Source organism: Lineus longissimus, chromosome 9, assembly GCF_910592395.1.
Source record: "Lineus longissimus chromosome 9, tnLinLong1.2, whole genome shotgun sequence".
NCBI lineage: Eukaryota > Metazoa > Nemertea > Pilidiophora > Heteronemertea > Lineidae > Lineus > Lineus longissimus.
In genome coordinates this window covers 9,350,901-9,365,917 of record NC_088316.1, presented here as the reverse complement: position 1 = coordinate 9,365,917, position 15,017 = coordinate 9,350,901, and the positions used below count along the sequence as shown (strand labels likewise).

Genomic DNA, 15,017 nt, shown 5'->3' with positions numbered 1-15,017 from the left:
TGAAATGACTTCCCTGATCGTGAGTTCCCTATATGTGAGATTTCCCTATGTGTGAGGTCTCCGCGCTCCAGGTACCTGCTCCTAAGAACACCTGATACTCTCAGTATGATAAGACGTGTTCTCAATTTAAAACGTATTTGGCGGGCCACAAAAATGTATTTGTCATGTAGAAACAGTGGTGAAACGTAACGGCAAACTAGACGGGTCAGAGGTCAGGCATACTACGTCACGTGTGACGTAGGGGTGTTACCAGTGGCTATGGCACAGTCATTTTGAATTGCTGAACAAGTAGTCCCCGGATGTCAGTAGTAGAAGTTGAATATACCTATTACCATTGTTATGATATTAGTCTGGGGTATACCGAATGAAATCGATATCATTAGGTGAGGGCATTTAACATTGGTGGGTTAAAAAAGGGAAAATCATGTACGTCAGACTAAGAGTCAAAGGTTTACCTTGTAAATGTTACAGTTATGTAACACACCCACGTGAGTTGATATACGGATTAACGTATGGCAAATGTATGATGTTGGCGATTCCATCAGTCATGAGATATACTTAGGGTTGAAAGTTTATTTTGGGGTTGTCACAGAACTTGTATAAATAATGAGGGAAAGAAAGAAAAATGAGTTGGAGTAGAAGTAGAGTTTGGACGTAAGTTGTAGACCTAGTGATAGGCTGCCTTGAAAATGGAGTTAAAGGATGTGATGTATGATGTAGGATAGCAATAAAAGCCATACAGAGGTATAGGTCTCAGTTGGTACATTCCACCAAGGTGCCTAGGAGCTCGTTGTCCCCCATAACTAGTTGAGTATTGGAGTAAAGGGAAACAACAACCTACCATCTACCCGCAGAGACAAAAACGCGTAAACCTCACACCCTCACAAATAGAAAGCGATGCATTCACTGCAGACACCGGGGGTGCACATCGAGTGAGAGCACCAGAGATCAGTATACAAAATATTTAGACGTAAAAGATAAATTTACCAAACTATTTTTATCTTTAAAACAAATCAACACAAACATATCACCCTAATTCTTTCGGATTATCGTCAATTTGAGCTTTTCACCGATACTGATATTGAAATATCAAATTTGAAAAAAATAAGTTACAGCCTCAAAATTGACAAACCAAAAACGCTCTATTTTATTTCGAGACCAACTTGATGATAAGCCAAATAAATTAGAGTGATATGTTAGCGTTGCTCGGCTTCAGTCTGTGGTCTTGGGGAAAGTATATGTGACGCGTCAGCTTGAATGTCCAGGTTTTTGATTGCCAATTTAGTTACTTTAAGAGCAACGCTTATACTCTATTCATTTCTTTTCAGCTCCTTAAAGATAAGCAGCTCCTCTTCATCGTCGGTGCCTTACTGATCGTAGACATCTTCATCATATCACTGTGGGCCATTGTTGATCCTATGCAAAGACAAGTCCTTAACTTTACTGAAGAGGTAAGTATTAACAAAAGCATATTACTTCAAATGTTGTTTTTTTGTTTTGGAAAGTCTTGTTTTGACCTATCGTATATCGTTTGATATTGTTTATTTAAGTGGTATGACGTCACGCGTGCACTTGACTCCGTGACAACCAATGCTGTTCTTCAAGCCGCTAGGAAAGGTTGGTGTCGGCCTATAGCTATTTCTCGAGGAAAGAACTAATGAGCTGCCGTTAGTGCAAGCGTATTATACTGTTTCTGTTCTGTTTTTTCTGCGAACATGGGTGATTAGGCGTTGTTATATGGTTTCGGAATGAGGTGGTGGTTCAGAAGACTTTTCTCTGTATGTATATTTGTCTTGTTATACCCTCTATCACGAGGATAGATAAACAGTCGGGGGACAATTACCCGTCCAGTGCCGTTAGTCTATCTTGGAATAGACAATATATTTTAGGGATAGACAGACTGTCCAGCGGACAGTTTCCGGTGAGTCTATTCGGTGGATAGACAGCACAGCATGAAATCTGCCATTTCTGAGGAACTTGATTTCACCATTTGGGCCAATCTTGGATAACGTGCCGGATAATCGCTTAAATCGAAGTTCATTACCCTAGGCCTCTCATCCTGAGTACCAGAGTCAATGAAGGCACGGTTAAGCGTATCCGTTCCTTTGAGGAAATGAAACTCCACATCATACCTATGCAGACGCATCAGTAATGCTGGTAGACGCTTTGGCGCTTGACTTAGCGGCTTTTTTAAGATTGCAGCCAAAGGTTTGCGATCGTTTTTAACAAATGACTTTAGTCCCATTGGGATATTGATCAAAACGCTCAAGCTCAAACAAACTGACAACAGTTCTTTCTTTATTTGCGCCCAAGATATCTGAGCATTCGAAAGAGATCCCGTTGCGTATTCCACTGGGCGGCCATCTTGCAGCAAAACTGCGCCAATACCATCCTTACTACCATCCGTCTGAATCTTAACTTTTTTCTTGGCAACAAAATAGGCCAATACTGGAGCAACAGTCAGTGGTTGTTTCACAGTTTCGAAAGCTTGGTCACAGGCGGTCGACCAATGCCATTGAGTCTCTTTCTTGGTTAGAGCTCAAATAGGACCCAAATCATTGGAAAGGTTGGGCTGGAATCGTGACATATACTGCACCATTCCACAAAATCGCTTCACATCAGCTACGTCAGTTGGAGCCGGCATCTTTCCGATTGCCTCAATCTTGCTCTCATCAGGCTTCACTCCGCTATCCGTGAAGCAATGCCCATGGAAAATCATTTCCGTTTTACCGATTTCCTTTTTCTCCTCATTCAGTACAATATGCCTCTCATCACAACGCCTGTACAGCTGTTCCAGCTTTACGTCATTGTCCTTGAGGGCCTCATATTTTTATGCTCCACATCCGGCGACATTGATGCCGTCAGCTATCGTGAAATCATCCTCGAGTCCACTTAGAGCTTCCGTAAATCTCTTCTGAAAAATCTCACTGCTGACCTTCAATCCAAATGGTAGGCGACGCGATCTATATCTACCAAATTGTGTGATCATAGTAGTCAGCAAGCTGGATTCAGTATCTAACCGTACGTGTCAGAAAGCATTTTTCACATCGACTTTATTTTTGCCTCACTGACACTTTTGCCTCACTGAGCATGGGCAGAACGTCAAGTGTAGGGAGTTTGTAGTGCTCCCTCATGAGTGTTTCGTTGAGCGGCTGCGGGTCCAAGCAGATTTCTTAGCCGACCGATTGATATACGCACGACTGCCATTTGGCTTACCCACTTGGTTGGTTCTGACACAGGTTCTAGGACGTCCAGATCCACCTGATGATCTAACTCACTTTTCACATCCCCTTCAGCGCAATTGGCAGATTCTTGCATGGTAGAACACGAGGTTTAACGTCATGATTCACATGAAGATGTGCCTCCCCAAGGTCATCGAGTTTTGCTTTAGTCTCAGTTTTCACTTTGCGACGAGACGATCCTTATTCACAGTAATCAGTCCCATCTTTTGCATCGTACTAAGACCAATGAGGCAAGACGGGTTATTGGGCACAACTACGAACTTGACAGGTTGTACCTCTCCAGTACGGATGTTCTTTAGGGAAAGAGTCTCTTCCCCTTTTGGTTTTACTTCCGCACCGTTCCACATGATTAATTTCTTCCTCGACAGCTTGACCTGGTCTTTTTTACCCCCACAGTTGTCACAAGTCTTTCCGCAGGCAGGGCACTTTCTTTGATCATCGGATGGCTTTACCCACAGAACTTACAGTCCTTGGCCGGAGTATCACCGCGGTTCTTGGCAGAATAATCAGAACTATCAGTAGTAGCGCTAGGCTTTGCACCGGGCCTTCTTGGCCTACGTCCATCTTTAACGCGTTCGACACTGACAGCAGCATCACCATATGCAGACAGCGCTTTGCCTTGAGTGTTAGCATTCTCTGCAGCTTTACAGATGTTAACACAACCCTCAAGCGTGAGGTTGCATTCCCTCAGAAGTAGTTTTTGAGTCTCTTTATCATTGATGCCCAGGACAATCATGTCCCTGAGAATCGAGTTAACAGAGTCAGCATGGTGATTGCAAATCTTGATCAGAGCTCTTATTGCAGCCATGAAAGCTTCAAAAGTTTCATTGGTCTGTTGGTTACGTTTATTAAACAAATAACGCTCATATGTTTCATTGACCTCCCCTAAAGCGTAGCCGTCAAACTTGTCGAGAATTTCAGCAACAGTTCGAGTATCATCCGGAGTGTAGAAACGATATCCATTGCAGATGTGAAGTTCTGCATCCCCGAGAGTGTGAAGCAGGAGAGCCACCTGGTAAGCACGATCATGGCCGCGGAGATTAGTGATGACGGTTTAATGAGGAACCGGCGTTAAGATAAATGCCAGTGGCGGCGCCACAATCGATCGTACCTTCTGACGCCATGACGTCATTTTCTGGTCTGTTGACGTCGCATGAGGTCAATCACGGAAAACCATTGCGTACATTTTTGCACAGGATTTCAACAACAGAAAACGTGCCCAATAACTGGCATCGCGCATATTTTCCGCAAAATTATCTTAAGAAACTGATAGCTCTATAGATTTAAAACAGGAAGATGCAAACGTCGCCGAAATCGGTCGAAAATAAGCGATCATTTTCGGGCTCAGAAATAACATGATAATGCATTGGAAATGGAGTTTTGGTATGATCGATTGCAGCGCCACGCGGCGGATAAATCGCGCCGGTTCCTCATTGCTCCATTTCTGCTTGAATATACGCCAATGCTCAGCAATGCTCCCCACAGCAGATAAATCAGCTGGCTGTGGTGGTCTAATGCCCTGCACAGGACGAGAAACAGCCCCAGCCATTGGAGCTGCTGGAGCTACTGGACCTGCATCGGCCATGCTCGTTTTAGAGTGTCAAAGATGTACACGCACAGGGTTGAGACACTGCCTAGAACGGGACAGATTTATACCATCAGTTCAACACGTTACAGCACCGACGGAGGTTATCAGACCGACGGGAAACAATTATAGTATACTCTTTAATACCGCTGCCACCATGTTTCGTGGGTCTTGCGGTGGCTATAACTCGGACAATTTAACTTTGGAGATGAAGCTTTATTCGCCGACTCGTGGTTATATCTTACAATAACAACCACTTCATTCCGGTTGGGTCGCGACCCACTCTTGCTAGCCGCAGACACATGATTGTGACCGGCAATCATCAATACGCAACAGAAAAGGATGAAAAATGCCATCCAAAAAAACAAAGCTTCTGAATCTAGTGTTGATGTGGAAACCCTGAAACAAACTTTTTTAGTGCAAGGCAAAAAACTAGCACAAACAGAAATGCTAGAAAAACTAAAGTCACAGTAAATTACGTGTACAACCATTATTATCAATGGGAAGTCGTTCCAGTTGGCGCTGGCACTCCAACGCCATCTGCGCCTCCCTATTTCGCTTTAATAAATGATGTATTACCCACTGGCAGAAAAAAATCGGAAGACCATTGACAATGACTTTTTAAAAAATTTCTGTCTATGTGAGTGATGATAGCCTTTTCAAAATCAAAGAAAGTAATATAACTCCGGGATTTTTACATTCGAAAAATAGAGCAGACTGTTTGCGACTGGAAAGAAAACCCACTCTCATTTTACCGGAATCAATTAACCATGGCAGTATGGTTTGCAACAGCCGGCTGTAGGGTTTCAGTCAACGAACACTTGAACCACAAAACTCCGATGATCAGATCGTTTTATAGATTTCATACATATTATCAGGGACCTGTTTCATAAAGCCTAATAAAGTGCCTTTAGCCCTAATGCTAGGATAAAGTCACTCCTTAAAGGAAGAACGCGTTTCATAAACGTGTCTTTAAAATATCTAGGTTAATGTTACCATTAAGAGTGTTTCAGGTAGTAGTTTTATCCTGTCTTTATTTTATTCGGTTCCTTTAAACCTGAAGGTAGTCTAGAGTTCCTTTAGCCGCGAAGAACATATGTTTCGATTTTTGTCGTCAGCTGTCGGAGGAGTTGGAGCATCCTGCTCAGAGAAATGACGCCCTCCCAGTATCATTTCAAGTGTGTATAGCATTACGATATTTCGCAACCGGGTATGAACAATCTAGTATCGGTGATATTAACCATGTGAGCATTGCGACAACATCGAAGTGTATTGGCGCTGTGTCATCCGCGTTTGCAGCACGCATTGACCAACACGTTCACTTCACGAGGGACCTCCAGAAGGTCAAAACCAAATTTTTTGATAACACGGGTTTTCCAAGAGTAATTGAATCGATCGATGGGACCCATTGTCGTATACGCAAGCCTCACATCAACGAAAACGTGTATATCAATCGGAAAGGATACCACAGCATCAATGTCATGCTAGATTGTGATTGGGATATGATCATAAATAACTGTGTGGCACGTTTTCCGGGAGGGTCTCATGACGCCTTCGTTCTCCACAGTTCAGCCCTTGGCCAGGCATTTGAAAACAATCCACCGAATGGTTGGATGTTGGGAGACTCGGGGTATCCTTGCAAGAGGTGGCTTTTGACACCTCTTGCCAATGCCCAAACCAGACAGGAAGGGGCATTCCAGCGGATGCAAATAAGAGCCAGATGCATCATAAAACGTTGCAACGGTGTCCTAAAGCAACGGTTCAGATGCCTCCGCAAGGAGATTCAATACACACCACAAAAGGCAAGCATTATTATTCAGTCCTGCTGCCTGCTCCACAACATTGCTGTCCGGGATAGATTGCCCTTAGTGGAGGATTTAGATGACGATGACGATGATGACGAGACCTCTGATGATGACGCAGGGGATGATGACTTTCCTCCTCAAGACACAGAGTTAATGCATGGAAAGGAAGTTTCGTATGTCGAAAGGGCATTCATATAGTGTATAGGAACCAAAGACACTGAAATTGATACATTTTGCCACGGCCCGATCATGTATGACGAATCTCAACACAATAAATCATTCTGCGTTCGAGTTTGCTTTTTTTTCACCAATGAGGTACACCATACAATCATTTATTAATGGCAGGCCTGTTAAATTTAATGTAATGGCAGAGTAAAAACGAGTTATGAAACGCTTTTAATACGCAGCTTTAAATAGACGTTATATCCTTCCTTTATGGTACCTTGAAGGAAGTATGTTAAAAAGTTTTATGAAATAGGCTCCTGGTCTGTAATATTATAAAAAACTTACAGATGCCTAGTCTGGGCGAAACCAATTTTAATGAAACGAATAATAGTATTAACCGTGGAAAGCTAGGAGAGCTGCTAAGCGAGTTTGGGTTAAAAGACGAGTATGATTTTTTCGGGTTTTTTTCCTGATACACCTCCTGGAGTGTTCCAGACTATAATCCCAATATCACAAATCCGGGCTATTACATAAAGGACTCAAAAATATATTTCTTCCTGATGCAGGTTCACGAAAATAAAATGTCCCTAATGTTTAATGCGGACTGGGATGCTGGAATGTCTACCTTCAAATACCCTAATGCTTTCATCAAGTGGCATGTTAGTAAGCATAAAAATGCTTTTGAGGTTATCAAACAGAACAGAAGTATTAACAATTCATGATACTCAAGTCAGCAGGTTTCTCGAATCCTGGTATAGAGAGACTGAATGACTCTGTCCGAACATACGTGTACTGCATACTTGGTGCCCAAGCACTCACCAGAACTCCCGTTACAGGAGCAACAGGAATTGAATTTGATGACAGAAAGAATTTACCAAACTATTAAAAGACTCAATCAATAAACACGTTGATATTCCTACCTCAATTAAAAGGTATCAAAAAGCAATTGCCAAAACCAATTCTAGATTGGATTATGTAATTGCTCCGGGCCTATACATTATCGGTTCCAACATGATACTAAAAATTGGTAACATCATGAACTACAACAAGGATATTTTGATAGCACCACCAAAAATGAATGTTTGGGAAAATGACATCAACGGCAAAAAGAATACTGCTCCTCCTTTAATGAAAGGCCCACCCGTATAGACTAACAAATTGAAAACAGTGGATAAAAAGATACCGGAGGCTGGCGTTCCTCCCGAGGAAACTTCTGAAATTTCATCTGTAAAAACATTGAGTGGGAAAATTAAAAAGATAGTTTTGGAGATGATGATGCTACTACTCATGAAATGAAATGGCCAGGGCCATTGTGCTCACCTCATGTGGAGGAAAGATGGATAAAGAGCATGGTCTTGTGTCATGTAGTGTTAGGTTTGATGTAGGTCCAAGCAATTACAATTTCCCCAAAATGGCCAATTTACAGTACATTCGACCTCTGTGACCTTGAAAAGTACGTCAAATCAAAGAAGACCCGGGTGACACATTGAATAGTTGTTAGAATTAGAGGTACCTATGATATAAAATTGGTGCCAATCGGGCAAGTCATTACTAGGAATAATGGCATTTTGAAGAATTTAGGATTTGGCCCCCTCCCTGGAGGCCAAACGGCAAATCAGATCGCACCAAACTTCGGTACCTGAGATCACCTGACCAAGGGGTACATGTGTACTTAATTTGTGATCAATAGTCATTGCAGTTAAGAAACGTGCCATATTTACGGCCTGACGGCGAATTTACGCCATATGACCTCTGTGACCTTGACAAGAAGGTCAAATTAAAAACCTGTGTGACATATACTGTATGGTGGTTAGATGTACCCATGATATCAAATTGGTGGCAATCGGGCAAGAAGTTAAGGAATAATCACATTTTTAAGGTTTTTGGATTTTGCCCCCTGGTGGTCAAGTGGTGAATCATATTGGACCAAACTTCGGTCCCTGAGATCACCTGACTAAGGGGTAAATGTGTACCAAATTTGGTATCAATAGTCATTGCAGTTTAGAAACGTGCCATCATTACATCCTAACGGCTAATTTACACCATTTGACCTCTGTGACCTTGAAAAGGAGGTCAAATCAAAAACCCGGAGGATATATGATGCACCTTTGCTAGAAGTACCTACCATATTTTTTTCAAAATTTCCCGACTACTATTAAGGGAGATATTGCATATTTTCACTTTTAACGTTTGGCCCCCTGGTGGCCAAACCATGAAACGAATCGGACCGAAACTTGGTCTCCCAGGTGTCATTACATAAGGGTACATGTGTACCAAGTTTCAACTCAATAGCTCTAACAGTTACGAAACGTACCCTGCTAACGGACGACGGACGACGACGACGACGACGACGACGACGACGACGACGACGACGACGACGACGGACGACGGACGCCACGGTATGGGATAAGCTCACCTCTGCTAAGAGGTGAGCTAAAAATGAAATTTATTTTAGCCACCACAGTGGGTGGAGTCGTAAGTTTGGTGTGGTATTTTAGCTAATCTAAATGGCTGAAGGTGTAGGTAAACCCCCAATTGATGAATCTGAAAACATAGAAATGGGTGATATAAGTGATTTTAAGTAGTAGAAGTCATGTAGAATGCTGATGTCAATTCAGTTCCTAAAGATCGAGCAGCTTATAACACAACAATCAGTCCACTGTGGCACTCTTTTGTCTGTTTTCTTCCTCAGACATCGGTCCCATGTTAAACCTAGAGAAACATAGTTCTGGGTAATCCTTGAATTCCTTTATTGGTAATACATGATCTAACTCTTTTTCAATTATGGGAGTTAGTCTTTTGTAGTTTAACCACTGTTTGAAGAATTCATCGGAGCAACCTGTAACATTTTCTATCAAAATTTAGTTGTTCAAAATTATGTGTCCCTTTAACTATCTTATACATAGTTTCACATTGTCTTTCCCTCCATCTTGAATACCCCTCTTTCAAGACACCTTTCTTTCAAAGTAAGTTATACTACTTATTTTATCTTAAATCCCCTATTTGCCCAACCAGATTGGTACCCACTTGAGTTTAACAGGTTTAAGATTTTGTCAAGCATCTCCCTCAATATCCTGTGTACTTTGGACTTCTATCATGGACTGATAAATTTGTCTTTCAAATCTGCCGCCAGTTTTGTTTTTAGCAGTGACACTGCACAATTTGAGTGTAATGCAGCACAGAGACGCTGTGACTCATCTTCACGTATAGTACTACATGTATCATGTACAGTGTACATTTTGTACACAATCAGCTGTTTGTAAAACTGACTGTCGTTTGTGAGTGGAGTCGAGATTTTCGGGTTAGAATCTAACAAAGTCGCTCGTTAAAATCAACCATATTTTACCTAAAACAGTCCTAGAGACACTGTTCTCAGAACTACCTGTCTTCCTCTTCCAAGTTGACATCCTTGGGGACTTCAAATTAATACTTTATAGCGGTTCGCTCGCTTTATATATGGGCGCCGCCATCTTGTCAAAATGGGTTTTGTGGGTTTCGCACCAAGTTGGATTCGTACCTTCTTTATCTCGATTTTTGCTCGTTGAAATTTCCTATAAATTCATATTACGATGGTTGAGACATTTGTCCGCATCCTTGACCAAATTTTGAAACTCATTCGCCATTGTCAAAATTCACATCGTTTGGTCACCACTGTCATTCCGCCTGTCGACTGGTGTCTGGACCTCGTGGTGCGATCACGCATCTCTCCATTTCGTGGAAAGCTTTATAGCCAGAATTTTCCTCGTTAGAATCCGCTATAAGTTTGTACTACGATAGTCATAGCATTGATCTATAGCCTGAACCAGATTTAGCCGTGTAGTCCGAGTACTTTCGTCAAAATTGGCAATATTGTCGACCTCACTGTTTTACTTGTCGTCTGCTATATTCGGCCATTGTGCGCGTGCATGATGCCGCTCGCACTTCCTTTCTCCACTTCACGGATAAACGTCATGATTTAAAATTGCCTCGTACGAATTTATTATTACTTTACAAATTGATATTCGAGTATTTGACGAACTTCATCATATCTAAAAATATTATTTCGGTTGTGGGAAAGTTGGTGTATTTTGGCGATGTTTTCGGGACACCCCCTCGCCTGTTGTCATGGCAAGGCCTGAAAGACCGCGCGTAACTTCAAATATCTTAAAAACTACTCTTTGAATTTTCGTCAAATCTCGTTTACTCAATCTTGCATACCATATCTCTCTTGTAATATATTCAATTCCGCGACGGATTAGCCAGTTGCTGAATTATTTAGCATCTATTTCGACCTTTAGGTGGTTTTCGTCGTCATTTTGTAAAGGCCAACGGCTGACGTCACGTCGTAGAATTTATCCTCCCGGTGTGCGGAAAAGTCTACATATTTCCTTCTATCGAAGCGACTCTGTTTAAATTGTGGAATTATTGTATTGGATTCTAGTAGAATAGCTTGCCCAAGTTTCGTCAAGATTGCACGAGCCGTTTTCTAAATATTAGCAAGTTTGTACAGCGCAAACTTGGTTTCGCGTCATCTTCGTATCAGTTTACGCCTGGCCGGTGTGCGGAAATGTGTGTAAATATTTATCTCAGTCAGTTGGCCGCGCCCCCATATCCGCGTAATTCTCTCTGCGCTATGACGTCACTGCATATAATTACGAGCTCATTATCGCGTACATTTAGGCGTGAAAAATATGAAGTCGGAAATCGATCCTAAACTTGCCAAAATCTTTCTGAATGACATGTAAACTGAACATATTATTCTAGATGAAACATTAATTAGTAGTTTCATTAAGAAAAAAGTGTAAAAAGTCCTGAGGTTTGCTGTTTACGTGACTTTGAACAGCGGTCGTCGCCCGAAAATGTGCAATTTTTTCACGTAATTTTGTTGAATAAATGCACGTAACTCATCAAAAACATCACGCGTGCTCGGAAGTAATGACTGATATTTATTGTTATATGTATCTTTGACTGAATAAAACGATAGTTAAAATGATTATTTCCGTCGCACGGCTGGAAAATACGTTTAAATTGCCTCTGATTTTTTGTCAGAAAATGTTGCAGCCGGATTTAGGTTCCGTCCACACCCGAAGTTGAGCCGAAGAGGCCCGAACACTAGGATCGCCACCATCGCTACAAAACGTGTTCTAGAATACTGATTATGAAAACTTGTCCAATAGCCCATCCTGCCGTCCCATCCCTCCTTTCATGAGACCACCACTGCCCAAATTTAATGACAAAATGATGCAAAGAAGAAACTTAACATTAAAGATAACTAATCCTCTCTTCTGCATCTTGAAACTCTTTAACAGTGAAACGCTAACATTGAAACAAGAACACAAATAACAAACAGACAGTCAATTATTAAAGGGTGTAAAACACAATGCCAAATTCAAATTCTTGCAAGTGGTGCTGTTGAACTTTTCAAGTGGAAGGAATCAAACTTATTTTCATTCGTGACGTTATTTGCTAATGATTGTTTACACCATTCAACAGCTTGACATGTTCATCAAACCCGATTGACTGGAGAAGTGAAAGTATTAGCTGAAAGATAAAGCAGATTTTTCCTGAATGACAACAGCATGGATGTACAATTACAACAGACAAATTGATGACAAACTTTGTCGTGTCTTGAAGTATTACTGTCGTCTGCTACAGCAGATGCTGTCACCTTGTTATGAATGATGTAACTGGACTCTCCGGAGTCTGGAGACGGGATGATGAGTAATTAAGAACACTAGCATATACCCATGGAGCGGGCAAAGTTGAAATGTAATATACATTAGCTAAATGGGCACGATGATTGAGCTACATTAAATTTCTAACGTTACTGAAGTTTCATTAAAGGTTAAACACGAAATGAACTGCATTTAGGGACTTATTGCTGCTATCTACATGCAACCCCCAATAGATTGATTGGAGTACGCTATTTTGCACAATGCATTGAGACCAGTGACAGCAGGTCCTGTTCCAAATAAGGCCCTCATATATTAGGCATATCACCTACCCACTCCCGTACCCAAAGCCACTGTCGGACCAAAGCCAGGCGCATGGAGAGATGCAGAACGCAATTCAAACTGACAACATCAGTCAGTAAAGAATAAAACAAAGAGCAAGCGCTGGCCACTGTACATATTTTGTCCATCCTGGCATAACTGTTTATTGATACCCTGACTGCATGTTCCGGTAGGCCACTCTGCAGAATTTGCCTCATCACTCAGGTCAGTGTTTCTCGAATAGAACTAAAATAGAATAGGCTAATCATTAATCTCCCTGCTAATACCCTGCACCATGGACCAGGTTGTATAGCACTACATACGTGCTGGAAGCTAATACTGATGTGGCAGGGAGAATATGCGTGAAGTTTGTGTATGCTTTTGAGAATGAGCGGAGCTCTCCAGTCGACGTGCTCTCTGAAAAGTTGTTATTTATTCTAAAACCACGAAGATATTCGACGTATGACACCCTCAGTGACACTCTTACTTATGATCCACACCTACGAAACCAAAAGTTGCAAGAATTCGGCGCATTTTCGAGGCCCAATTTTGAAACAAAAATCGCCTCCTATTTAGCGGCCACAACGCGCATTGTAGTATAGATTGTTATTATTTACAAGACTTGCTTCTTTCATTGATGATTGCTAATGTTACGATACCACATTGTGGCGACGAGGATGTGTGAATAGAAGATAAGAATCTGCTGCGCGGAATGAACTTTGTCCGGCACTCTTACAATGCTCCATTGCTAGAATTTTGGGAACTTTTGCTCATCACTTTGCATCCATGTGTTTTTAAACCCGTCCCTAGGTTCGATTTGTTTTCTCCCTACTACGACCTTGCCGTGCTGCTGACATTACTTTCAACCTCGTTCCTAGGCACATTTCTACGAAATGGCATTTTCTGTGCCACTACCTGCACCGTTCCTCCAGAGTCCTGGTAAACCTGCTTTTCAGTGGAAATTCTGGAAGTCGATGTTTGAGAATTACCTCATTGCTGCTGAAGATGAGAGGAATAAATTCTCACCGCAACGCAAGAGAGGACTCTTACTACATTCTATTGGGGCTGAAGCCCAACGTGTGTTTTACTCGCTACGGCAGGATGCTGTTGAGTATGCTGATGGGGATGACGTCTACGTGAAAGCGCTTAAAGGCCATATATCAAGGTTTTTTGCCATTTTCTGCTGTAAGACGATTTCAAAAGTGTACCTAACACTTTATACAATACAGAAAACCAAATGCAATTAGCTCCATCCATTTTGAAGATATAGCCAATTATGTGTTTGACAACTTGATTACCTAATCAGGCTAGCAACTGGCTTGTTAGAGCCAGGCGGCGGGTTCAGCAAAAGTTGTGATGTAGATCAGGTCATCTGTACATGTCATGCAATCATAAAAGCAGGAGGGCCTTAATTAATTATGCACACCTGGAAGTAATGTGTTTCATTCACTATGGTGTATTGTGTGGCTCCGAATTGTGTCAAGGATAGCACAAAGAACACTCGAATGACGGATGGGACCCATTTTCATGAATTTCCAAAGCCAGTTGAACGAGAGAGGAGGAAGCTGTGGATTCGGAAGTGCAAACGTTTGGAGTGTTGGAAGCCTGGGCCTTCGGCCAAACTTTGCAGTGATCACTTTATCGATACGGATTATCACATGAAGCCGGATATCTGCATCCAACTGAATATTAAATGCCACTTGTTAAAAACAGCTGTTCCAACCATGTCAATTGCATTTAATGCCCGAGGCTGCTGAGGTCGGTTGTTATACATAATGTGTAGGCCCTATTGGGGCCTGTGATACCGCATATTGTCTTCTTGTGTTCCAGCCATAGCAAGGTGACAGCGACACAGGTCAGTGTCAGTGACAGCCACTGTCAATGACAGATTATTGTCATCTGACATCTAGGCCTATCTAACGTTGCACGGCATTATATCGTCACGTCAAGATGATTGTGCATAATACCGTCACTTTTAGTAGTTCAGCGTCATGACATAACTGGCGATACAACACTGACGAGGCGAAACAATATTGTGCAACATTAGTCTGTTTAAAATCATACATGTTATGCATCTGCAACCGTCTATCAATGTCTTCTTTGCTATATCGGCAGGTCTGCCATGCAAATTGATTAACCACAAATTCTAATCACTTTCGTCCGAATGATCACTCTCATTATGATCTAGTGATATTAATGGCTCGAACATGTACGGCTCAACGTTTAATTATCCTTCTGTATCGACCAA

General features: G+C 41.8%; 1 protein-coding gene across 2 annotated transcripts in view; it reads left to right on the top strand.

Annotated features, from left to right (window-relative positions):
- LOC135493844 (gamma-aminobutyric acid type B receptor subunit 2-like) overlaps positions 1–15,017 on the top strand; it is a 600,170-nt gene that overhangs the window by 478,173 nt on the left and 106,980 nt on the right. For both annotated transcript variants that reach the window (XM_064781458.1, XM_064781459.1), the window contains one exon: positions 1,329–1,451. In XM_064781458.1, coding sequence (XP_064637528.1) covers positions 1,329–1,451 — 123 coding nt within the window. The remainder of the gene's footprint in view (positions 1–1,328; positions 1,452–15,017) is intronic.